The sequence below is a fragment of the Hemibagrus wyckioides genome, linkage group LG02 (assembly GCF_019097595.1).
Source record: "Hemibagrus wyckioides isolate EC202008001 linkage group LG02, SWU_Hwy_1.0, whole genome shotgun sequence".
Taxonomy (NCBI): Eukaryota; Metazoa; Chordata; class Actinopteri; order Siluriformes; family Bagridae; genus Hemibagrus; species Hemibagrus wyckioides.
In genome coordinates this window covers 17,319,412-17,347,229 of record NC_080711.1, presented here as the reverse complement: position 1 = coordinate 17,347,229, position 27,818 = coordinate 17,319,412, and the positions used below count along the sequence as shown (strand labels likewise).

Genomic DNA, 27,818 nt, shown 5'->3' with positions numbered 1-27,818 from the left:
AGACCATATCAGTGCCTTCTGACATTCTGAATTGGATTCAAGCCTTCAATAGCACTGTGGAATAAATAATAAATAAAAGACAACAGGGTCCAAAAATAATTACCAGCATGTCACTTGAGTGATCAGTTGTTGCTCGGTGGTTAGGGTGCTGGCTTAGGGATTGGTAGGTTGTGTGCTCAAATCCCACAACTGCCAAGCTACCAGCCCTGGGCTCCTGAGCAAGGCCCTTGCTAAAAAAAATAATAAAATGATAAAAAAAAAAAAGATGCAAGTCCTTCTGAGTAAAGGCATCTCCCAAATGATATGAATGTAGGATGCACTCTCTTTCATTTAGTTAAACATGCCTGCATACACTCCACTTGGTAACTTGCTTGTTGTTGTTCTTTGGGCGTTAAAGTAAATGCTGACAGTTTTGACCTTCAGAAAACAAAGTGACAAACGTGGCTAGGATTTCTGTATTTAATTTATGTCTCTGTTGTGTCATTACTGCGTCAAGGAGAGTACAAGCCTCTAGTGGATGGATAGAGAATTGCTAACAAGTACAAAAACAAGTTTACTAAAGTTTATACATCTTTTGACTTAGGTGCTTTAGACATTCATTTTAGACCTTTGTTGTGTAATCTTTAGAGCGCTAGATTAGAATTTTTAGACAAAAGACCATGGTGAAAACCCTTGCTTTACAATGAACGTTGTTTAAAAACGTTATGAGTGTAAAATGGATCTGCCGTAAATAGACGTGATTGTCGTAAAGCTGGTCATCACCATAACTACCAGCGACTCAGCAACATATGCGTCTGACAATGGCGACAGAAGAACAACGTGCTGCTGCGGAAATTGTGAGATCTTTGGCTCGACACTTAAACTGTTTGAATGGAGACGAGAAATTCACAAGAAAACGGGCACTGGAAGGTATAAAAAAAGAAACAATCGAGAAAGGCTTGTCAAATACCGTGTTACAAGAAGTTTTTGCTAGTCTGCTCAATTCGCTTCTGAGATGCCTATCAGATCCCATGGAAAGATGCCGAGAACTTTCTATTCAGACAATAAGAGACTTTATAAGATGTGTTTCAAACCCAGAGTCATCACTGCCTTACATAATGCCTTGTTTGGTTCAGCGACTCGGTGGAAATGAGATAGTAGAACCAGCGGAAGAGTTGCGGCTGTCTATGGTGGAAGTTCTGTCGCTTATCGTAGAGGTCTGTGAGAGGCACCTTGCTCCGTACCTGGACGATATGATAAAAATACTGCAAAAAACTATAACTGACCCTTTCCCCGAAGTTATAAAGGAGAGTTGCAAATGCACAATACTTTTTGCCCGAAGTGTACCAGGTGAGTCTGGCATATCCACATATCTAGCCTTTAATATTATAATAAATTAAAGTTAATACTGTTAATTGTAAACAGAAGGCTAAGTAATAATCCTGCGTATGCATTTGTTTGTTATTTACGGAGGCTGGAAGTACACTTGAAAGTGTATTTAACACGTGAGTTTGTTTACTTCCCAAGGCTTCAGTTGCCATGGTAACTATGTAGCTTTGTAAATTCCTTAAAGTCGTGGGAGTGTTGTTTTGCAACTGGGAACCCCCGAGTGTGGAAGCTAGCTGATCATTGATACCGCAGTAGAGTTTATTATATTTTGGGTTTTCGTTGAATGAATTTCTCACTATATTTCCCACGAATGAAACATACAAAAATGATGAAACGTATACATTCTCACTCCTGATCTTATTAGCCAGTTATGTGCCAGCAGTGCAGGACATAAATTCATACAAATATGAGCCAGCAGCTTCAGGTAATCAGGATAGGGACAATTAAGTGTGATCTGAGTGATTTTGACTGTGCCATGATTGTTGGTGCCTGAATGATGTGAATATTTCTGTAACTACTGATTTAATGTCTTTAATAGACATTTTTCAATTATAGAATTGCATATCAGTTGATGAAATTCTGACTAGACTGATCTGATTATTTATGGAAAACTAGACATTACCACAAAATCCCCTTTAATGTTGGCTTCAGAATTCAACATGCAATGAACTATGAACTAGCACTGATGGCTTTGATGCCCTGTTAAAGGGTTTTTAAGACCTGTAAGTGGACATGGCTCTCTAAACCTGGAATGAACCCAGCACATAGTTGCAAGAAAGTGGCTCTTGGAAATTTTAATCGGTTACAGTTAAAAATTAAATCAAATTGTTTCAATTATAACAATACCTGAATACCTTTGGTCCATAGATGCATCATTCTCATGCCTATTTATATACATCTGTGAATGTGGCAAATTTCTTTCTGTTTTCAGCCTGTTATTACTTACAATTATACCAAGCTATAACAAGTTAATATTTCATTCTGGGATGGGGTTAAATATATTGCAAAAAGTTAAATTGAACAATAAATTTTTATAAATCAAACTGCCTTTTGGTGCTTTTCCACAGGTAAGTGATGTACATGCATATCTACATGATGTAAAAGGAAATTTGGTCCATCAGACTAGGCCACCTTCTTCCATTTCTTCTATGCACATCAGTGTGTATTCAGCTCTCATGACCCTGTTGCTGGTCCACTGCATATCTGCAACAACCCACAAGGCCTGACATTTGGAGATTCTCTAACCCAAGCTTTTAGCCATCACAATTTGGCCCTTTTCTAAGTCGCTCAGATTCTTACATTTGCCCATTTTCCAGGCTACTAATACGTCATCTTAAAGAACTCATTTTGCTGCCTAATATATCCCACCCACTGAAAAGTGCCATTGTAACAAGAAAATCAATGTTACCTTCACTTTACTTTTGGTGGTTTTAATGCTATAGCTGAATGAGGTATAGTACTGTTCATATGCAGAAAATGCTGTAATGTAAAGACGACTTCAAAAATAGTGAAATTAAACATTTCTACTTAAAAATACTACAGTGTACAATAAACAGTAATAAACTAAACAGTCCCAGGTTTTACTAACCATCTTGAAGAATCTACCACAGTTATCCAAGAGACTTTAACTGTCATGTTTGCATGCAAAACCCAGGAACCTTAATTAAGTTTTTTTGTCTGAACAGTGGTCTTACACAATATAAAGTTTTTACACTTCAATGACATACAAACATTTTTTCAACATTATTTTTTGGAAAAGTAATGTTTGGAAATCTAAAACGGTATTGAACTGACTCATTAATGCAGAATTCATAAAATGTGTAACTATTAAAAAATTTGTTGACAAATAAAATTTAGGACGTCTAAGACTGCACATTACTGTATATCTACAAATCTATAACATAAATACAATAAAAATAAAATCAGATAAAGAAGCACAGTAAAAAAAAAACGGCAGTGTAGTAAATTAAATTATATTGTATTGTATTGTATAGTGCTTTTAACAATGGACAATGTCACAAAGTAGCTTAATATGAACCTGAAAATTCAGACTAAAAATGATAGGGTTTTAAATTTAAGTTCATGTTTATCCCTAATAGATTTCCCCCAAGGAAAAAGTTCAACAGAACAGCCCAGTTCAACAGAACACTATGCCCATGAACTCTCCAGATCCTTCACAAAAAAAAACAACTATTCAGAAAGGGCTTGAATAAACAAATCTGTTTTCAGTGACCATTCAGTGATTTACAGCAGTAGTATTTTATTATCAATGTGAAATTTGACTGGGTGCCAATGCAATGTGAATAAGACAGAAGTTCATTTCTTCTAGTTAGGACTCTAGTTAGATGTTGCATTCTGTACCAACTGGAGCTTGCTTATGTTCCTACTGGAACATCCAGACAGTAAGACATTACAATAATCAAAACAATAAACAGCTGATGATTTAATAATACAACATAGAGCAATGTTTCTGAGAAAAAAGAAGGCTATCCTAGTAATATGATCTATGTGAATTTCAAATGAAAGATGAGTTAATAATCACACCAAGGTCTTTTGCCGCTGCACATAACGAAGCATATACCGAATGATATTATGAGATCAAGATTGTCACAACCATTACAACTGGGTCCTGTTACATTCTGATTTACCCTTACTGAATCTAGGATGGACAGAGAATCTAGGATGGTTCTCAAGGGTCTCCTGGATTATCAAAATAAATATTAAATTTTTTAACAATTAGTGGTTTGTCTAAAGAAATAACAACGTTTTAAATGAAATCTACAAATTCACAGAGGATTTCAGAATATTGGGGGTCTGTAAATAATAATAAGCAGGATCAGTGTGTATGGCCCCCATGTGCCTGTATGCTCTCCTGGGAGATCTTCTTCCAGACTGGGTCAGGGCAGTAGTGAGCTGGACAGTCTGTGTTGCTACATTACGGCTTCGGATGCTCTGATACATAATGTCCCAGAGGTTCTCAATTGGATTGAGGTCTGGGGAATGTGAGGGCCAATCAATAGCAATGCCTTTGTTATCCAGAAACACTCTGGAACCCAGGGCCCACTGCACCACTATGAGTATGACAACAGCTTGGAGGATTTTATCCCTAGAAGGGGTAGGAGTACTGTTGGCTAGCATGGAGGTCTGTACAACCTTCCAAGGATGTTCTTCCCTAGACCATCACTGACACACCACCAAACTGGTCATGCTGAATGATGTTGCAGGCAGTATAACATTCCCCAAGCCATATCCATACTCCTTTATGGCTGTCACGTGTGCTCACTGTGAACCTGCTCTCATCTGTGAATAGAACAAGGTGCCAATGGGGGGCCTGCCAATTCTGGTGTTCTCTGGAAGGAGCAGATACTGGGCCTGCTGCTGGGTTGAAGGCCTTCTATGGTCCAGTACAGCTCTTCTCATGTAAAGGGCCTTCTCCTGGAACCCCATCTATGCTCTGGAAACTGTGCTGTGAAACACACCAAACCTCCTTGCTGTGGCTCATATGGATGTATCATCCTGGAGGAGCTGTACTACAACTGTAAACTAACTGGCTTGCAGGTACTGGCTAATGCTACAAGTATTGACATGGCCCTTAACAAAACACTAATCTAGAGACAAATCAGTCAGGGAGGATAAGGAAAGAGCAATTAGCTGTGGCCACCACCTGTAAAACCATTCGGTTTTTGGAGGTTGACTTGCAGTTTGTCTTTCCAGTGCACCTTTTGTCACTTTCATTTGCACCAAAGCAGGTGAAATTGATTCACAATTAAGTAGGGTTCCTAACTGGACAGATTGATTTCCCTGATGTTTTACTGATTTGGTGTTATACTGTGCTGATTAAGTGTCCTCTTAATGTGTTCTAACTTCAGATCAAAGTGCTGGCTGTACATTCAGTATGATCAAATTTTATGCTAATCATATTACTAAAACTAACTGTCTGAGTGTTTCCACATTTTTGTTAAGCTTGGGGAGCAGACGTAGTCTCAGTATTGCGTGAGGTTTATAGTGAGATTACTATCAAGCACAGACCTGAGATCTGAGATCATGGTGCACCTTAGTACAACAAGGTGTATCAGTCTGTTACTGATAGTATCAGTCTTTTACTGAGGGTGCTTTTCTGTTTATACTTTGTTTATAATGTCCATTAGATTTAGTAGGACTACAATAATAGAGTCAGCCTTTCTCATCAGTTTGTTGAGTTTGTTTGCTGTCTTTGTATTTGTGCCAAATAACTCCAACACACAACAGTGTAAAAAGCATTTGTTAGAATATTCACAGGAGTGATGTGAACACATAAATGAACTGCACCCTCCACAGAAAGTCATCACAACTTTGGTCCACCACCTGGACTGATAGTCTAATCCAGTCTGTCATCAAAATGCATGCTCAGGTCATGTCACCTCTCTGTCATTGGTGGCAGGTGATAGGTGGGGCCACCACCACTATCACTTTTGTTATGCCAAAATTCAGCTGCAGTAGGTTAAGCCACTTGGCAAAGGTCTCCACCATAAGGCCCTGAACTCATCCTCCTGCCCAATTCAGGTGGAGCAAAACCCAACCATAGACACTTTAATAGAAACACTTTTTCACTGGTCTTCTGTACAATTATTTCGAATAAGCCAATCATGTGTCAGCAGTGTAATTCATTAAATAATGCCAGTACAGGACAAGAGATTCAGATAATGTTCACATCAACAACCAGAATTGGGAGAACTAATGACAAGGTCAAAGCTACTGTAGCACTTTCATTAAAAAGTTAATGTTGGCCATGATAGAAAGGTGTATTGGTTCTTGATGCGTGGTCACAGATCAGTGAGTGTGCTCATGTTAACCCCTGACCACCGCTGAAAGTGCCCACAATGGGCATGGGCAAGTGAACTTGACCATGGAGCAATGAAAGAAGGAGAACTGGTCTGATGAATTGTTTATTGTGTGGATGGCAGGGTGTATGTGTGTTGCTTGGGAGATGACACCAGAATGCACTATGGGAAGAAGCAAGCTGATGGAGAAATTGTGCTGCTCTGGGCAATTTTCTACTGGGAAACCTGGAGTCCTGGAATTCATCTAGATGTTATTTTAACACAAAACCTGCCTAAATATTTTTATATAAGCACTCATATTGGTATTGGATAAAAATGGAAAATAAGTTATATCACCCTATTTTTTATGGACATGGTTCTTTTTCTTTATTTTCCCTTTAAGTTATAAATTAACTTGTTTCTAATATTGTCTGTTTTTACTTAATGTTTTGTTATTATTTGTTCTTTGAAAATGGACATAGACCACTTCCATATGCAAGCAGAGTGTCTGGTTAAGCCTTTGATGCAGACGATTTCACATCAGCATTCACGGGTGAGAATGGCTATCATAGAGGCCACTGGGGCTGTTGTCCTTTTTGGCACAGTGAAGACAATGGATGATGTTCTCTCGCACATGGCCCAGAGATTGTTTGATCACTCACCCCAGGCAAGATGATTATTCTACATTAGGTTCTCCATATATTTAATAGTTTTCCATAACCATTAAAAAATTTGAAGTTCATTAATGTGAATTAAAAATCTGTTTGGATTAGCTAACATTAGCTAACAACCTAACTTGTTACACTGAAATTGTCTTTTGGTTAAAGAGGAAAAAAAAAATTCTAGATTTTTAGTTGTAATGATAATTAGACAGAGAATAAAACATATTTTATTTCCTTTCCACTGTAATTAAGATGATGATGGGAAAAGGATTATATTGAAAATGCACGTTGTACTGTTTAATTGAATGTTAAAATTTACTTTGGACATGCCCTTATGATCTTGCAATTTGTAGTAGCTCTTGCAATAAGCATTCTGTTTTCCATCACAGAAATTGGGTCCCATTTTGCAGTCACTTTGTTTATCTATTTATTTATTGAGAGTTTATTTTCTGTTTTTGATGTAACCTGTTAATAGTCTCTGCATCCTGCTGTTCGTTGCCATGCCTTTTTCTAGGTGAGGAAGGCTGTGACTTTGGTTGCTGGTGACTGGCTTCTCAACTTCAAAGACAGATACTCTTACTTCCACAAGCTTCTTCCACTGTTGTTAAGCAGCCACAGCGATGACCTCCCAGAGATCAAGTATCAGTAACCAGTTACATTCTTATGCCTTTCCTGATTATAATTAATAATCATAATAATCAAAAAATTATTTATATAGCTTACTGAAATCACTCAAAACTAGTAAGGAATATTTTCTTTGTTCAGAGCTTTGGCATGTGAGCTTTGGTGGCAAGTTGGTGCTCAGTGGGAGAAAGAAAATGAAGATGATCTGAAGAACAAAATGGACTACCTGCTTTCCTCACCTTTGCAGTACCCACCTGGAGGTGAGTTAACAAACAAATCATATGTGCCCATAAAGCATGCTCCATGATGCAGAACATATTTAAAGTTTGAGTTAGCAACTTATTTCTAGTGAGTTTTCTTTACCACATGTTGCATAGACTTATATTCTGCTCACTTTGTTTTTGTCCGCACACAGTTTTTGGCTGTTAAGCTATTCAATTCAATTCAGTTCAATTTATTTGTATAATGCTTTTAACAGTGGACATTGTCTCAGCTTTATAGATAGATAGATAGATAGATAGATAGATAGATAGATAGATAGATAGATAGAACTTTGTCATTCTAAATACAGGTACATAGCAACAAAATGGCGTTTAGCATCTACCATACAGTGAGGGAAAAAATTATTTGATCCCCTGCTGATTTTGTACGTTTGCCCACTGACAAAGAAATGATCAGTCTGTAATTTTAATGGTAGGTGTATTTGAACAGTGAGAGGCAGAATAACAACAAAAAAATCCAGAAAAATGCGTTTCAGAAAAGTTCTACATTGATTTGCATTTTATTGAGTGAAATAAGTATTTGATCCCCTATCAGTCAGAAAGATTTCTGGCTCCCAGGTGTCTTTTATACAGGTAAGGAGCTGAGATTATAGTAGGAGCGCTTTCGGGGAGTGCTCTTAATCTCAGCTTGTTACCTGTATGAAAGACACCTGTCCACAGAAGGAAGCAATCAATTAGATTCCAAACTCTCCATCATGGCCAAGACCAAAGAGCTGTCCATGGATGTCAGGGACAAGATTGTAGACCTACACAAGGCTGGAATGAGCTACAAGACCATCGCCAAGCAGCTTGGTGAGAAGGTGACAACAGTTGGTGCGATTATTCCCAAATGGAATAAACACAAAAGGACTGTCAATCTTCCTCGGTCTGGGGCTCCATGCAAGATCTCACCTCATGGAGTTTCAATGATCATGAGAACGGCAAGGAATCAGCCCAGAATTACACTGGAAGATTTTGTCAATGATCTCAAGGAAGCTGGGACCATAGTCACCAAGAAAACAATTGGTAACACACTACGCTGTGAAAGACTGAAATCCAGTAGCGCCCACAAGGTCCCCCTGCTAAAGAAAGCACATGTACAGGCTCATCTGAAGTTTGCCAGTGAACATCTGAATGATTCAGAGGAGAACTGGGTGAAAGTGTTGTGGTCAAATGAGACCAAAATCCAGCTTTTTGGCATCAACTCATCTCGTCGTGTTTGGAGGAGGAGGAATGCTGCCTATGACTCCAAGAAGACCATCCCCACCGTCAAACATGGAGGTGGAAACATTATGCTTTGGGGGTGTTTTTCTACTAAGGGGACAGGACAACCACACTGCATCAAAGGGACGATGGACGGGCCCATGTACCGTTAAATCTTGGATGAGAACCTCCTTCCCTCAGCCAGGGCATTGAAAATGGTCATGGATGGATATTCCAGCCTGACAATGACCCAAAACACACGGCCAAGGCAAGAAAGGAGTGGTTCAGAAAGAAGCACATTAAGGTCCTGTAGTGGCCTAGCCAGTCTCCAGACCTTAATCCCATAGAAAATCTGTGGAGGGAGCTGAAGGGTCAGCCACAAAACCTTAATGACTTGGAGAGGATCTGCAAAGAGGAGTGGGCCCAAATTCCTTGAGATGTGAGATGTGTGCCAACCTGGTGGCCAACTACAAGACATGTCTGACGTCTGTGATTGCCAACAAGGGTTTGCCACCAAGTACTAAGTCATGTTTTGCAAAGGGGTCAAATACTTATTTCACTCAATAAAATGCAAATCAATGTATAACATTTTGAAATGTGTTTTTCTGGATTTTTTTTGTTGTTATTCTGCCTCTCACTGTTCAGATAAACCTACCATTAAAATTACAGACTGATCATTTCTTTGTCAGTGGGCAAACGTACAAAATCAGCAGGGGATCAAATAATTTTTTCCCTCACTGTATGTGCAAATAGTAGAAATTGTGAAAATGAACAAGTGCAGATAAATATGTAAATATGTATGTCAATAATTAAAGCTATGTCAGTATGTGCATAGAGAGTTATGTGCAAGTTGTATTTACAGCATATAAAGTGTAAAGAAAAAAGTAATTACTGTCATGTGTAAAAATTAGGACACCCCACTGAATATTCAGTCCTTTATTAAGAAATGTCGACATGTCAATTTCTGATCTTGATTTAATTTGCACCTGTAGTTGAAAATGGTGTAATTGCATCTAAACCACAAAATATCACTTTGTTTTCACAAATTTAACAAAAGAAATCAACAAAAATGAGCATTTCACCTGAATAAAAAAGTTAGGGCACCCTATGCCCTAATAGCTAGTAATTCCCCCATTGGCTGAAATAACCTCAATGGGAAGTTTCTTGTAGCCATCTACCAGTTTCTGACGTCGACTGGGAGAAAGTTTTCCCCCACTACTCAATGCAGAATTCTTTCAGCTGTGTGATGTTTGGGGGTTTTCTTGCATGCACAGTCTGTTTTAAATCACCCCACAGGATCTCAATAGGATTTAGATCTGGGCTTTGTCTTGGCCATTTCAGAATTCTCCATTTTTTACTTTTCAGCCAGTCCTTGGTGGATTTACTGGTATGTTTTGGGTCATTGTCATGTTCAGTTCAGTTCAGTTCAGTTTAAAATCGAGCCACACCTAACCACTCCAGCAGCTCATCAATGCAAGGCACTGGGTATGCATCAAATGTTGCCAAGTCAAAATTTGCCATGCTGATAGACTCTTATCCGAAAGTGAATAATAGAAGTGGTGTAATAATATCAAAAACTGCTTCAGCAAAGTATAAATCTAGGAGTGTGTACACTTGCAGTTAGGTTGTCATAATTTTACTCTAGCACACAAAACTGCTTTTATCTATCAAAAGCTGTTCATACAGCACCATCCTCTGAACGGAATATGGTACTTTCCTTTTAGGGAATTTAGTCAAAAGTTTGGTGATGCCTGAAGAATTGGGTACAAACCAACAAAAAATTACCAACCCAATGAGCTGCCTCATCCCCTTTTTCGTCTTGGGTCTTGCACAGGTTGCACTTGCTGCGGTTTTATAAATTTGCATGCACACCTGCCAATGGCCCAAGTGGAAGTCCAGACACCATACTTCCATCTACCCAAATGCACGCTTCTTTGGGTTTGCTGAGAATTCTGCCCAAGTGAAAGATATCAGGACAGCAGTCAGATTTTGTAAATGTCATTGTTACTCATTACTATAAAATAATATTTTTTTCTAAATAAGCAACAGCTTATGCATTGTGGGGGCAGAGTATTTTGTCCATTAGATGTTGAAACATTGCTGGGGCTTTAAACAAATCAAATGGAAGGATGACTGGAATGGAAAAATGTTTCCAACTGCCACCAACTGCTGCTATGCAGAAGAGTATATGTTTAAAAGAACCCTCTTGTTTACAGTTCTCCTATTTTGCACATTTCACTATATAACATTATACAGACTGGTCAGTGTTAGTTTGTGTATTTTGTGTACTTGTCCTGTACTGTTTTGTTTTGCATTGTCTTTTTGTCTTGCACTCTTTGCACTAGATTGCACAAGTTGCACTTTATGTAGCTAGGACAACTTACTGTCCTTAGCTCTATGTTGTTTTGTAGCTCTGTTGTTTTATGTTGTTTATTACCAAGGTCCTGGAGAAACATTTGTCTCATTTCACTGTGTACTGCGTCAGCTATATAAGATTGAAATGACAATAAAAGCTTCTTGACCTGATTTGACTTGAAAACCTCAGGATACCAGAGTCAAGGGAATCTACAAATACCCCTTGGTTAAATCTAGTGTTGAAAAAAAGTGAACCAACAGCATGAGAAACCTGAGCTGCTCACAGCTTGCTGTGTTCAAGACTTAGCTCAATGTGAGCATGTTTGCGTCAGGAACCTTAACATGGTTAAAACATCACTACTAGTCACTCACTAGTATATTTAATCTGCACTATTCTCATTTCTCCTCCCAGTGGATCGTCCAGGACTGGGGTGCAGGGAGCTGGTGGTAAGGAACTTGTCTAAGCTAATGCCAGCCTTGATTCATGATGCTAGGGATTGGCTGGTGCAGACACGAGTAAAGACAATGCAGCTACTTCAAGTCCTTCTTCTGCATGCCGAAGAGCACTGCACACAACACCTGCAGCAACTGCTCACAATTCTCTACCATGCCTGCTGTGACTCAGAACAAGATGTCAGAAAAAACGTAAGCTATTCTTGCTTAGCCTTGTCCTTAGATTGATAATGCAGGTACTTTGGATGATATTTTTGAATTTAGGATAAATGAAGCTTTCTTATTTTTACTGTATGCTCTGTGAATTCTGAGACTAATGTTTATTAGTTATGTAAGGTTTTTTTTTTATCAGAAAAAGTGCTACTGTATCTGTCTTTTCAATATATTCTGAATCAAACTAAGTTATTATTTTATAATTAAAATGAGCTTAAAACATGATAGGAGGGATTAGAGCTGCAGAAAATGGTTCCAGCACAATGTCATGATGTTTTATGCATCTTTGTAACAAAACTTCATTATGATGCACTTGTTGTTTTACATAGTTTAGACAGCTCAGTTTTGGGGAGTTCTGTGTGATAGGAAAATATCAGCGAGAATCAAGGGGAAGGTGTACAAGACAGTGGTGAGACCGGCCATGCTGTATGGTTTAGAGACAATGTCGCTGAGGAAGAGACAGGAGTCAGAGCTGGAGGTAGCAGAGCTGAAGATGTTGAGGTTCTCTTTGGGAGTGAAGCGGTTGGACAGGATTAGGAACGAGTACATCAGAGGGACAGCTCATGTTGGACATTTGGGGGACAAAGTTAGAGAGGCCAGATTAAGATGGTTTGGACATGTTCAGAGGAGGGAGAGTGAGGATATTGGTAGGAGAATGTTGGACATGGAGCTGCCAGGCAGGAGGCAAAGAGGAAGGCCAAAGAGGAGGTGTATGGATGTAATAAATGAGGTTATGAAGCTAGTGGGTGCAAGTGTTGAGGATGCAGAAGATAGGTATAGGCGGAGAGAGATGATTCGCTGTGGCCACCCCTGAAGGAAAAGCCGAAAGAAGAAGAAGACAGGTCAGTTTTGTGATGAGATCACAGGTAAGATTTACTTCTGCTGACCCTCCATGTAGATCATGATTGTGCAAGCAGCGCTGTAGGCCAACATAGAGGCAGCTCTATTTGAAGGTGTTCTTGGTCTTCCAGGTCTTGCCTTAACTTCCACAGATTACCTTTACTACAACTTCTTACCAACATTGGACAGAGGAAATTGTTATCTGGAAGTGCTTTGATATGTTTTTATTGCCTTGCCCTGATTTGTAGGCATCAGTCACATCCTCAGGCAGCTGCGAGACCATGGTTGTTGAGTGTTAGCACAAGGTTTGAAGAGTTAGACAGTTTATAACACCCTGGAATTTTAGTCAGCTAAGATTTGCTGCATTTGTCTTGTGCTAGGTTATTTTCACTTCGTTTGATACCCAATTTTGTATATATGATGGGTTAAAAATTATTTTGCCTATATTAATAAAATAACATGCACTACATACAGGTTTCTGCATTTAATATATAGAAGACACCTTGCACCTTGTAGTAATACTACCAAAAACGTCAGATAGTTGAGTGATTTATCTACGCCCAGATGATCAGCTTTTCTCAGTAATGTATGACTTCCCCAGGGTTTGGAGTCAGCCAGGCTTCTAGGGGTGTTTGTTAGCCCAGAGGTCTTCCTCAAGCTAATACTGGCTCATGTGAAGAACTCTTCCTCCTGCTCTTGTTCTCCTTGGGCTCCTCTGATGGTTTTGTCAGCAATCCTGAAGGGGAGCAACAGGAAGGTGCTGGGTCCACAACTTCTCCAAATCGGACAAGTACTTTCTCATCCTGATGTCTGTCAGGAGTCTCAGCAGGTAAAATAAAGAATAATAACTTGGCAGAACCATTGGTCTAGAGGGGTGTGCCAACTTGCACACACAGACATGCTGTGCACAGATACAACCTGCAGGTTTTGGACTTTGTATATTAACCCCACTTCTAGTGACAGTTTTGCTGCTCTGTGCCAGTTTACATAATAAAAATATAAAAATAAAATCAGTTTTATGCCTTAGTTTTGTGCTATGATTACTACAGTATCTATTTTAAATCTCTTTTTTACATATTATTCTCAGACTGTGTATGTTGAGCAGCTGCTGGCATGTGTGGAGGTTCTTCTGGAGGTGTGTGAGGAAGACTGTGGCATCATCAGTCTACCACTGGTGAAGATTCTTGTGACTATGCAGTGTGTATCCACAGAGCTACAAATCCATACTAAGGTAGAAAGAACACAAACGCATACAAACACAAACCATATACACTAGCAACCAGATCAACTGATAAGCCTATTGGAATAGGCCAGAATTCCCATAGATGGTGTAAATGAATTGCTTCTTTCAGAAAGTACATAAAATAAAATGTACTCAAACATACATGTTTAAAAAGCTAATACAATTATCTTTTAAATGGTGTGGGTTTTGTCTAAATTTTGACTAAACTCTACACAGCCAAAATATTTGCCAAATATGCTGTGCTATATTTTTTTATTTTTATTTTTTTACCAATGATGTAACCGGCTCACTCATGGAAGCGGGTTTGCAGGGGATGGGTATATTCCATTCATAATGTGCATACTGTTATGCAAATTTAAATTATTAATCAGAGAATAGAATAAGCTTTCGAACGATGTTTACCCCTTCTTCCTGTGCCAAAAATAAACTTCAGCATAATTATTCAAAGTTGACCTCAAATATTTCAAAAACCATTCAGAGTTTAAATAAGCGCCATATATGTCATTAAAACTTGGAGAAAACCACCTTTTTTTTACGAATGAAACCATCGTTTGCCAACTGTAAATGTTATTTCTTCATATTAGAACTAAGGTGTTAGTTATTTCTTTTAAATCTTGAAAATGTTCTGTTATGTAAAAGTGATGCATTATTTTAAATGTTAAAAAAATGCAACTTTAATACTGTTGGAAGTGTACATAATTCTTGTTGTTTGTTATTTTATTGCTACACAAAAGTATCAAAATGTCATACAAAAAGTTAAAAACAAATTGTCTCTTTCAATCAGCATCAATTATATAGGTGTATCTTAATTACATGCAGTCATACATAATGGCAGAAATGGAAAGAGCTGAAAAAAATACATAAGACTACTAAATTTCATTTTTATATCTCCAAAAATGAGAATTTTTTAAAAAAGAAAATCTATAAAAATCGATGAAAATGGCTCCGCAACACGACATTTGCTTATAAGTCTTTTATATCAGAAAATCATATGATGACTGAGATCATATCTCAAGTTCTAATAGAGATATTCTCAAAATTTAAACTGTTCCGTAAAGCATTTACAACGCTCTTTCTGCTTGTAACATTATGTTTACTGTGCAAACACTATGAAAAAATCACTGTGGTTGCTACGTAGACTTCTGCCAGTTCACTACATATTATTATTATTATTATTATTATTATTATTATTATTATTATTATTATGTTATTCTACTACTATATTGGTTTCAGAAATATAGATGTAGATTAGATATAGATACAGATACATTCATTCATTTTAATTGTATAGCTACTTAGCAAATAAAATCTGAAAATATGAAATGGCAAATGGAATGTTGTATTTTAATATTTGCATATTAATTTTCATTTTATTTTTTGTATTCACATATCACCCTTACTTTACATTCCTCATACAGTATATTTAACTGTCTTAACTATCAACAAAACAGACTATATGTGGAACAAATTATACAGAATAGTTAAAAAGAATGAATTAAATTTAACCTTAAAATGAATTAGGCTTGTATACAAAGGAGGTGTCGTTATCATTTGTATGTCACATAGCTTCAGAATCATAGAGATACTGTATGACACTGTATGAATTCATTAACTTGGTTTCATTTTCACTCTGCATGTATTTATTATTTTGAACAGTGTAAATGCATGGTTGTGTAAAACCTATGCAACATGTGCCATAACAAAATAAACAATAGTTGATAAAATCTGATATAAATTATATTCTCTATCATGTGTTTTTTTGCAGGCAGAGGAGTGTGTACTGTGTTTGTGTCAAGTGCTAAGTCTCAGTGTGCATGAGCTGTACAGACAGCACATGGCACAGTTGCTGCAGTGGTTGATGGAATCCCCAAAATCCTGGTCCACATACTCTGTCAAGAAAACCCAACTAGAGATTATTGCCCTTCAGTCCGGTGTGTTGGCACATTATTATAACTTGATGGCAGTTTTGAACCTTTGGGGAAAATATGAAAAAATGCTTTTGTGAAACTATTGTCATTATGTCAGTGGACCCATATGACAATAGGGCTCCTAAGTTATCAGAGAGAGTTTGAATCACTGTGATGTCATAGCCAAGACAAAATTGGCCATGCTTAATGGACAATTGCTCAATGGTGGGGGACACACACAGTCTTTGTACACTACATCAACCAATTCTATTGGTTACAATATTCTACTGAAAATGTCCTATTATGAAATATACACTGTATCATGGGGGATTCTGTAGCTCTGTAATTAAGGTGCTGGACTATTGGTCAGAAGGCTGTGAGATCGAATCCCAGGTCCACTAAGCTGCCACTGCAAGGTCCTTAAACTTCATTTGCTCAGATGCATAAGAAATGAGGTAAAAATGTTAGTCGTTTTTGATCAGGGTTTCTGCCAAATGCCAGAAATGTAATGTAAAAGTAATCAGTAACAATGTTTCCTCTCCCTTCTGATAGCATGCTATCAGAGATTAATTCAGAGACTAATTCTATCAAGAATTATTAACATCAATAACAAGATTATAATAATTCTTTAAATAAATGTAGTTTATGAAACATACAGATAAAAGATAATAATGAAAAGATAATGATGATAAAAGTAACTTGATATAACTCCATGAGCTTTCTAAAAGTTAGTTTGTTAACCTTTGAAGGCTGTCTACTGTGATGAAAAAGCACAACAGCAGCGCTTTTTGAAAGCAACCATTTGATTACATGTAACGTGTTGGAAAACTGCCTATTGTGAAAGCAGCCCAAGACATTACTTTTTAAATTCTTCCATACTTAACCTTTGTCATTTGGATATTCGCTGCATATTTTACAGCACTTTTATTTCTCAAAAAAAATCAAGTGGCTAGTAAGCAAATAAAGTCTTCTAATATCTTTTAGGCCAACAGTTAAATCATAGTGATTCCTTTAAATGCCAGCATTAAGCTTTTCATTTTACCACAGAACTGGCTGCCCCATTGTATCCTACAATTACAAACAAGTGCTACATGCATTTCTCAGACATTTTCTCATGGCATCACCCATAACAGTGGTATGAAGAAAAGCTAACAGAGCATTTCTTAATTGGTATAACACTGATAAATAAACATTCCTTTATAGGTAGTGTGCAGTTTTTAGATTTTACAGTTTGACACAAAATCTAACTCAAAATTGACTAATTTTAGGCACTAAATTGATATCTATTAGGCATTATTATTAAACTCTATTATTTTTAATGGCAGACAAGAGTGGGAAGAATGCAGCCTTGTGTGTACATGTATTTCCATGTACATGAAGACTTTAGTGGCCTTTCCGACTAGGCTGCTTTAGTGAAAATGTGGATTAACTAAGGTTTGGAGCTGGAGTATTTAATGTGCTGATATGAAAAAAAGTGGTTCACACAACACATATACTGTAACCATAACAGTACTCTAAGCAGTCCTGCTTATCCTTGTCAGTGTCAGCTAATCAATTAGGGTAGATTAACATCTAGATTGGATTTATCATTAACAGTAATACATATTAAAAGAGATTGCTTGCCTTTGCTGTAGCTTTGGAGGCAAAAACAAGAGAAATTGAGTTGTGTGTATGACTTGACTATAAGCATTGATAATTAAAGTGGTACACCACACTGCATGAATGTCCAGTAATTGAGCACTTGATATCACACAATGTATCAGTGTTAGAAGCTCTGCATAACCAAAAAAACATCAGACAGCATTTTACAAGTGGCTTACACAGCAATAAATGACAATGCTGAAGGTAAACATTAGCTACTCACCACTTTAACTTTTGTAAGGAATAATGTTAGCTTGGCTGTGATAAATGCCTCAGTCAGCACACAACACTAACATTAATTCCTGTAAAACTGAAATTGTCTTAGTAATGTTATTGTCACTGCTGCTTGTTTTTAATATTAATATGTTGCTAATTGTGTGAGGATGTTTTCCCAGGTCCAGTGGTTGGAGAATTTCTCCCAGAGCTCATACCTCTGTTGCAGAAATGTTTATTGCCCAGTCAAGAACCAGAGATGCGGCTACACATTTTCACTATGCTCTCCAAGCTTCTGTTGAATTCTAGGAATACACTGGATTCACAGGGGTAAGTTGCTCACTGTCTCAGGGACTCCATAGAAATTAAGCAATCACAATGTGTTATACTGTCAGCTTAAATTCAAGGGTTTAAGAAATTACAGCTATTTTTCCATAGTCCTTTAAAACTAACATAATGATAAATATTGATAAATATATAGGTATTTTTTTAATATTCAAACAGTTATTGACTGCAAAGGATTTGTATCCGTCAACAAAATTCTGGAAACCATGCACATATCCATTAGAAAGTCATTATCCATCTGTACTGTGCCATCCTATCTGTTTTGCAGCGTTTGACTAAATCTGAGCAGAAAGTATAGTTCTATACTTCAGAATTTTGTTTTTACTTCAGTATTCACCCAGTTCCATTTGTAGCCATTCATGCCCATGTCATAAAACTGCCTGTGATAACACCTTGTTTTACAGATGATATGGTAAACAAAATTAGCATATTTATTGTGCCTAATATTTATATATTGCTCTCTGAAAGAATTCAAAAATATTCACTTAAAAAATTGTATGCTTGTATTACTACAGCGTTTCATTGTCTGTTAAACAATCTACAAAAATTGCACTTTGCATTCTCTGGGGTACTCCCATAGAGGATTTGTTTTCTGTCCAGCCATATAATATGATAAAAGAAAATCTATTTTTGTTAAAAATGTACACTACCAGTCAAAGGTTTGGACACACCTTCTAATTCCATGGTCTTTCCTGATGTTTATTTCTTTCTACATTGTAAAACAATACTGAAGGCGGCCGAAATACACAATAATGTCCTTTGAACAGTTGATATTGAGGATTGTCTGCTACTGATGCTCTGTAAAGCCTTCATAACGGCTCTAATCTGAGGTGCTGTTAATTGGTGATTTCTGAGGCTGGTAACTCTAAATGAACTTCTCCTCTGCAGCAGAGGTAAGTTTTGGTCTTGCTTTACTGGGATGGTCTTCATGTGAGCCAGTTTCATCATGGTGCTTGATGGGTTTTGCAAATGCACTTGACAATACTGTTCTTGCAGTAGTGTCTTAAAATAACAACTGACTGTTGTTTTTTGTCATTACATATGGATTACTTAAGTCCATGTGTGTTATTTCATAGTTTTGAAATCTCCAGTATTGTTCTAGAATGTAGAAAATAAATCCCTAAACAAAAAACACTGAAGTAAAATGTGTGTCCAAACTTTTGACTGGTAGTGTATGTGTACACATGGATAAAAAAAAAATTGTTGGTACCCTTCTATTAAAGAAAGAAAAACCCACAAAATTAAATAACTTGAAACTGACAAGAGTAATAATAAAATGTACTGAAAATTGACTAATGAAAATTAGATATTGATTTTGAATTGTGGTTCAGCAGAAGCATTAAAAAAAAAACTAATAAAACTGGCCTGGACAAAAATGTTGGTACCCCTAGAAAAGATTGATCACAGGGACATGTTGAACTAAAGTGTGTCCAGTAATTAGCATCACAGAGGTCTTCAAACTTGTAATCAGTCATTCTGCCTATTTAAGGGTGAAATGTAGTCACTGTGCCATGGTATCATCATGGTGTGCACACTGAACATGGACCACAAAAAGGAGAGAGTTGTCTCAGGAGATTAGAAGGAAAATTATAGACAAGCATGTTAAAGGTAAAGGCTATAAGACCATCTCCAAGCATCTTGATGTTCCTGTGACTACAGTTGCATGTATTATTCAGGAGTTTAAAGTCCACGGGACAGTAGCCAACCTCCCTGGACATGGCCACAAGAGGGAAATTAATGACAAATTGAAGAGACAGATAATATGAATGTTAACCAAAGAGCCCAGAACAACTTCCAAAGAAATTAGAGGTAAACTCCCAGGTTGAGGTACATCAGTGTCAGATCGCACCATCCATCCCTGTTTGAGCTAAAGTGGACTTAATGGAGGATGACCAAGGAGGACTCCACCATTAAAAGCAAATCATAAAAAAGTGAGACTGGAATTTGCCAAAATACTTATTGACAAGCCACAAAGCTTCTGAGAGAAAACTGGAGCTTTTTTGCAAGTCCCATCAGCTCTTTGTTCTCAGACGCAAAAAAAAAAGCACGCAAAGAAAAGACCACCATACCTACTGTGAAACATGGAGGAGACTTGGTTATGTTCTGGGGCTGCTTTGCTGCATCTTGCACAGGGTGTCGTGAATCTCTGTAGGGCGCAATAAAATCTCAAGACTATCGAGGCATTAAGGAGCGAAATGTGCTGGCCAGTGTCTCGGTCGCAGGTCTCAGTCGCAGGTCATCAGTGGAAAGAGCTGAACGCTGGAGCTGGAGCAGTTTGGACACAAGGAATGGGCCAATATACCTGTAGACAGGTACAGATGTCTCATTGAGAGTTACAGAAATCGCTTGATTGCAGTGATTGCCTTAAAAGGTTGTGCAACAAAATATCAAACATACCATCTCACATTGTGTCACTTACAATATCATTGTGTCATCCAGCTCAGCCAAACCAGCTATCTTTTCGGGTACAGGCTTTTAGAGTCTTTAGAAAAAGAACATATTGTTTAAAATGACATGACACACATGTCTGTGGAAGAACCAGTCATGGGATTTATGACACTGAGGTAAAATGCTTTTAGTTGATTTTTAATTTGTTAATGTCCTTGGTGAGAGGTTACCATTAGATTTTTCACTACCGCCGTACGAATCTGATATCTCATGGTGCTATTTAAATTAGACTTAATATGCCTTTAAATAAGACTATTGCATGCCAGAGTTGTGTGTAACATTATGTAACATTACCTTTTTTGATCACATATTCAGAGTTTCCCTGAACAGCTCCTTAATTCAACACTTGCAGTTTACTCCAGACCTTTTATCTCCTTAAATATGCCGTGAAATATTGAGGTAAACAGGCCATACCTGTCCAAGAACCTGGTGATCAGTCAATTGTCAAATTAATTTTGAGCCTGGGAAAATGGACGGACTATGTAAACGTGGCTATAACTGAAAGTGTACAGACTGATTCATTTTCAAATTCATTATCGTGGTGTACCAAGGAAAAGTACAAAAATTGTCACTGTCCAAATACTTATGGTATTATAATACTTTGTATAATTGTGTGTGTGTGTGTGTGCATGCATGTTTGTGTTTGTGTTTTGGAGCATGGCACATTTGTTTGAACTCACCTAAGAACATTCACTGCAAGAAGTGAATCATTTTGCATATCATATGATTATATTTCCTTCCCTTCTTTAGGACATTTTCTATGTACCTAGATGTATTTCTGCAGGAGCTCCTGTTACCTAATCTGGTGTGGCATGCAGGCCGTGCTGCAGCCGCAATTCGGACTTCAGCTCTCAGCTGTCTACTGGCTATGCTGCAGGGCGAAGCTCTTTTAAAGGAACAGGTAAAACAAACATTTATCTGGGTTGGTTCTGATGGTAACACTGTTAAACATTGTGAGCCTGTAAAAACAAAAAAGTGAGCTTTTTCATGTTTAATCAACTTTTTTACATATGAAATAGAGCGGAGACTCTGAGCCATTCCAAAACTGGGACGTCTGCCTTTACATGCACATGTAATATAACAGCTGTTATAGCTGTTACATTGTAGCTATAACAGCTTAAGCTCTTCTGAGAAGGCTTTCCACAAGGTTTAGGAGTGTGTTTATGGGAGTTTTTGACCATTCCTCTAGAAGCACTTTTGTGAGGTCAGCATCAAACTCACTCATCCATGTCTTTTATGGACCTTGCTTTGTGCACTGGTGTGCAGTCATGTTGGAACAGGAAAGGGTCATCCCCAAACTTTTCCCACAATGTTGGGAGCATGAAATTGTCCAAAATGTCTTGGTATGCTGAAGCATTAAGAATTCCTTTCACTTGAACTAAGGGTCCAAGCCTAACCCCTGAAAAACAACACCTGAATTCAGTGATTTGGAGGAGTGTCCCAAAACATTTGCCAATATAGTGTCTGCCTAAAAGGAGCAACATTAAAATTCATGGCATTTAGTAGGCACTCTTATCCAGAGGGAAATGTCTCTTTTTTTCTTTCTATTATTATTATTATTATTATTATTATTATTATTATATACAGCTGAGCATTAGTTTAAACAACTAACAAAATCATTAGTCAATTTTTACATTTTTAAAAACACTACATCCTCAGTATTAAAATAAGGAAGTTGTCTGTACAAACGTGTCTCATCTTAGCATTTGCCCAACTACTATAAAAATGCTTTTTGTAATTTTCTCCAAAACAACAGTCCCTCTCACCCATGTGTTTGTTTGACCGGTCTTTGATTGATCTTGTTAACCGTGAAAATGCAGACAAGCCTTTTTATTTAATTAGTTGGAACATGGGGAATACAAATTATAAACACAAAAGGATTGCTATTAATTCATTTTGGCAACCATATTGTTGAAGAGGAAAATGCAATTGTAAATATGCTATTGTGTTTTGCACTATTGAGTTTTGTTAGATTTTGCTGTATTTGGCTAAGCAGTGGTTTGGGTGGCTCGCTAATGTATTACATTTCTCTAATACATAAAATAAGTTTGACTAAGAGTTCTTCTGGGGAGAGGAATTTATTGAAGGTAGCAGTGTAGCGGGTCTTCAACAGTGATGTTAGCTGGTCAGTCTTCAAAGTATCTTAACCCAAAGATCTGTCTGTGAGACAGATCTTTATACAAGAATACAGAACTGTAAGGACCTCCTGTGGAGGGTTCTCAATACACAAAACTGAATGTCCTTTGTGTGTGTGTCGTCTGGCCCACACCCATCTCCTGTATGGGCCATCACCTGGCCCACACCTGTCTCCTTGGGCCATCTTGATGAAATCCCCACAGACACAGCTGATTGTATCTGAGAGGCAGTCTCAATGTCTGAGAGGCAGTCACAATGTAAATGTATTTGATTAATGATAAACATAATCTTTCAGTTTGAAGTATATTTTGAATACATTGTGGGCATACACATAGGAAATGCAATTGCAAATAAACTTTTAAATTAAATGATTAAAGTATAAACTCTGCAATATTTTGCTTGTTGGGTTGATTTTACAGACCAAACATTCATCATAGCCTGTATGAATTAGATGATTTCTGTAAGATGGATGCACAAAAAAATCCATAGCATGGATGAAATATATATACTGTTTTTATGCCCCAGCAGATGGGCTGTTAGTGTCTGTACATGTTTCAAGCATAAAGGTTGCTTTCACTGTAATCCCTGGCCTCTTTTATGCAAAAACTAAGTGCGAAAAGGTTGCAACATTGCCTCACATGTTGATTGGTGTGTGTTTTCTTTTAGGTTCTAAATATGGAGACAGAATTCAGTGCTTACCTAATTTCAGCACTGGAGGAAGACTCACAGCTCTCTCGCTTGCTGGCCTGTAGATCAATATCCTCATTCATTACTGTTACAGAACGATGCCTTAACCCAGATACACTCAACAAGATCTACCCAGGTACACACTTAGACATCTGCAACACAGCTTTACATTGACCTGCTCAGCCAGATGCAAGCTTCACTCAATCACAAGCTTCTCTTACATTTCTGAATATATTCAGTTTATTTCTGATCCAGATGTTCTTTCATTCTGTCTGTGTGTTTTAGAGCTTTTAAAACGGTTAGATGACAGCAGCCAGGAGGTGCGTGCTGAAGCTCTGAAAGCTCTGAGTGTGTGGCTCTCATCTTTAGACAAAAACTTTGACACACACACACATCACCCCAATCTCGAGTTCCTTTTCCAGCATTTGCTGCTTTACTTGGATGACCCTGACCACCAAATCCAGCTTATGGTACTGGGTAAGTGTTAATATCATATGTTGATGTTAAATCATAACTCTTTTTTTGTGGCTTTACTAAAATGTTACATTTGACAACACAAGAAAAGTTTTTTTTTCTCAGCTGTCATGTAAACAGGGTCTGTGGGTCTTAAAAGTATTTGTCCTAAAATGTGTTTAACTGATAGCTGCAGACATGTATATGCACATTTATTTATTTAAGTAATGAAGGGATGTACATGTGAATTCTACCTGGGTTATTATTGTTTATTTATAGTGAGAGCTGTGTTGTTTTAGACATACAATAAGATAAGATAAGATCTTATTCACCAGAGGAGTATCCACACACATGTCCAGTAGCTTATCGCTGATCAGTGCAGGTCGTATGGTGTTGAAAGCACTGGAGAAGTCAAAAAATGTGACTCTCACAGTGTTGCCTGCCTCCTCAAGGTGGGTGTAAGCTCTGTTCAGCAGGAAGATGATAGCATCCTCTACTGCAGGGGGTCCAGAAATGGTTCAGCTGTTGTTCTTAGGTGCTTCAGGACCATCCTCTCTGGCAACTTCATGACATATCTAGCTGGGGAGCGGGACATTATCAAACCTGTTAAAAACCTGTTTATATCATTTAGGACTCCCTCCTCCTTCTAAGGAGCTGTCCTGGACATTATATAATATCCTTAACATTAGCATACAACAAGTCCAATGTTTTATTTCCTCTTTTACAGTCCACAGACTAAAAGTGGGCAGGGTTCATTCCAGGGTGATATGGTTGAAATCTAGCTATTGCGTAGTTCATGATGTCAGCATCCTGCGACGCATCAGCAGTAGGAGGAATCATTATTATCTGTGATAATAATAGAAGGGAAAACTCTCTGGGCAAATAATATGGACAGGGACTTACTTCTAACAGATCAAGGTCTGGGCTCACACTGAAAAACACATTCCTTTAAAAGCCCTGCATGTTCTGTAACAGTCCCCTGACTGTTACAGAACATGCCTGTCAGGTGTTCACTGTACTATATTTCTGTTTTAGGGATTAGAATAACAAAGTCCCCTGTATAGTAAGCTACAGAGTGTGCAAGTGGAGAATAAATATTACATTAACACTTGACACTTGCACTCAAGAGTAAAGTAAACTTGTTTTCTGTAGCTTCTGTGTTAGGCACTCTAAGTTTCTTCTTTTACGTCACGTGGATGGCCAGATGGTCATAATGTTATGGCTGATCAATGTGTATGTATATACACTACTCACAAAAAGTTAAAGATATTTGGCTTTTGGGTGAAATTTATGGAAAATGTAAAAAGTTCACGCTACAATGATGATGTATCATGAAACTAGGGCATTTAAGTAGAAGCATGCAATGGTGATTTCCTCATCTCAAACAATTTATTGAAACAAAAGCCAACAATAGCGGTGGGTATAACACAACAAAAAATGTCAATGTCTCAATAATTTGTGATGTGCCATTGACCATCAATTACAGCTTGACAACGACATCTCATGCTGTTCACGAGTCGACTTATTGTCTGCTAAGGCGTAGCATTCCACTCTTCTTGAAGGGCGGCCCTCAGGTCATTGAGGTTCTGGGGTGCAGGGTTACGAGCCTCTACACGGCGACTCAGCTGATCCCATAGGTTTTCTATGAGATTCAGGTCTGGAGAAAGTGCAGGCCACTACATTTGAGGTACCCCAGCCTCCAGCAGCTGTTCCCTAATGATGCGACCTCGATGAGCTGGAGCATTGCGTCCATGAAGATGAAATTAGGCCTGTGTTGTTCATGCAGGGGCACAATGACTGGATTAATGATGCTATTCAGGTAGTATTGGCTTGTCACTGTACCATTCACAAGATGTAGGGCAGTTCTGTATTGAGTAGACACACCTGCCCAGACTGTAACACCACCACAACAGTGGCTGATGCATAGTGATCTCCTTGACGTCTCCAACATTGTTGGCAGCGGGTTGGCAGTTGGCAATCGACTTTCAGAGAACACTGAGGCCCACTGGTCCCTCGTCCAGCGTAAATGCTCCCTGGCCTGGTGGTGTGGTCAGGTACCCTTGCAGGTCGTCTAGCACGCAGACCACTCTGATGTAAATGGTTTTGAATGGTCTGATGTGACACTTGGGTGCCTTTCACCTCCCTTAAATGTACCTGGAGTTGAGTGGCATTCATCATCCCGTTCCGCAGGGCACTGTTCACAATTAAGCGTCACAATGGCGAGGTACTGTTGATCAATTGTTAGGTGTAGTCTTGGTCTCATGATGTCAAAATGTGAACAGCATGATGAAGAGGACAGTTTAAATACCAATTCTAATTGAACCAGAAAATTCATTGGTCGATTTATGGATCAAACACCAGTTGTGAATTTTGCCATTAAGCACCTTGTTAGAGAACAGCAAGTTATGCAAAAAGTACTGAAACACTGAACAGTTGGACATGAGCATTCAAAAGTGTAGACAAGGTCAAATTAAGTTCACCTGTAGAGGTTATAGTGCATTTTAGGTGCATCCTGAAATTTCACCCGAAAGCCGAATATCCTTAACTTTTTGTGAGTATTGTGTATATATATAAATCATAAATGATTTTGCCATTTTTGATTCTTATTTATTTATTTTCAAAAAGAGGGCATTATAATCCAAAAACAACTTAATCTAATAGCATTAAACTGTGAACTGTTAAGTGATAGAGAAACCCATACCAAATGTTCATTACTCCACTTGGGCCATGTCCACAAGTTTATAACAAGATGTTTTTTGTTAAAAACACTGCCGAAGAATACACCTAAAATTTAAGATTCTGAAAATCTGCCCTGTTCTTTATTTATTAGAAATAAGCAAGCATTATGTACTTCAGTTTGGTTTCCAAAAGCATCAAACACTGGTGACTAATGTGGTAAATAACTTTTTCAGTGTGGGATCAGTGCCACCTAGGTCATGTGTCTTGTGTATCCCTTTTCCCTCCAGAGGTTCTGAAAGCCAGTAGTGTTGCAGATCCTGTTCTTCTGCAGCAGAAAGTGGAGGAAGTGAGAGAGAAACAGCGCAGCTCTGAGTACTGTGATCAGCTGCTCCAGTATATACAGTCTCTGTGATGCAAAGCCACAATTCATTGTCCAGTGGACTACATAAAGCATCTATATTTTTGAATATTTGATAAATCAGAACTAAATAGTTTGTTTATATGGTCATATAAAATGTTGACTGCCTGATAATTCTCTATCTAAGGAAATTTGTAACAAAGTTTTTTTTTAAATGGTTTAATAATCATTTATGGTTTGCTCTTGTAATACTACAGAATGTAGATTAAAGTAATATGTTTAGTAGTAGCTCTAATTTTCATGTTGTTTTTATTTTTAACTGTTTGGTATATGATATCACTGCATTTTCATTAAAGGCGAAAATGGGAAAAATGGTACACCATTAATTTCACATCAAATTCCACATCAAATTCCACATCACATTCCAAAGGCTTTTAAAATAAGTTACACAGTAGCCAACATAGTGTATGCAGAACATTTGCAGAGCATTATATGCTTTAAATGTTAAAACAATTTTGTAAGGTTTCAGTTAAAACAATGTTCATCCACTCTGTTGTTGACTATTATATTTAGCTTAATGTTATTCAATCCAGAAATTTTCAGTTACTAAAGGAAGAAACTACTTACAAAACTGTAATTTGCATTAACAAATGCACAGTGATTAAGTACTGTTAAAGCTCTTTATGAGGTATCAGAGCAAACAACATGCTATAAGTCCAAATAGACATCATATTTTTTTTATCATAAATATCTTATTTTTATATGGTCACGTTCATAATGTAGCTCTACACATGAAATGTTGTAATTTATATTGTTGTAGCAGTTTTTTACTTCATTTTTACTTTATTTTTTAGTCTGTCATTGAAGTTACAGAGCCAAACGAGCTTGTATATCCGGCTTGTGTCTCAATTTCACGCAAGTAACACTTCTG

The 27,818-nt window shown here is 37.7% G+C and overlaps 1 protein-coding gene across 1 annotated transcript; it reads left to right on the top strand.

Annotated features, from left to right (window-relative positions):
- The first annotated feature begins 766 nt into the window (after window positions 1-766).
- LOC131368315 (dynein axonemal assembly factor 5-like) lies at window positions 767-27,818 on the top strand. Its single transcript, XM_058414336.1, has 13 exons — window positions 767-1,329; window positions 6,650-6,834; window positions 7,344-7,468; window positions 7,595-7,713; window positions 11,684-11,916; window positions 13,379-13,606; window positions 13,865-14,008; window positions 15,786-15,951; window positions 17,964-18,111; window positions 21,325-21,475; window positions 23,377-23,533; window positions 23,683-23,874; window positions 26,817-27,818. The coding sequence occupies exons 1-13, from the start codon at window positions 789-791 to the stop codon at window positions 26,939-26,941; spliced, it is 2,514 nt and encodes an 837-aa protein (XP_058270319.1). The 5' UTR covers window positions 767-788; the 3' UTR covers window positions 26,942-27,818.

What these genes read in the sequence shown, in the direction of transcription:
- LOC131368315 (XM_058414336.1), top strand. Translation starts at nt 789, where the DNA reads ATGCGTCTGACAATGGCGACAGAAGAACAACGTGCTGCTGCGGAAATT. An exon ending in TGTTTGATCACTCACCCCAG is followed by an intron (nt 6,835 to 7,343) that starts GCAAGATGATTA and finishes GCCTTTTTCTAG; the next exon opens with GTGAGGAAGGCTGTGACTTT. An exon ending in ACTCAACAAGATCTACCCAG is followed by an intron (nt 23,534 to 23,682) that starts GTACACACTTAG and finishes TGTGTGTTTTAG; the next exon opens with AGCTTTTAAAACGGTTAGAT.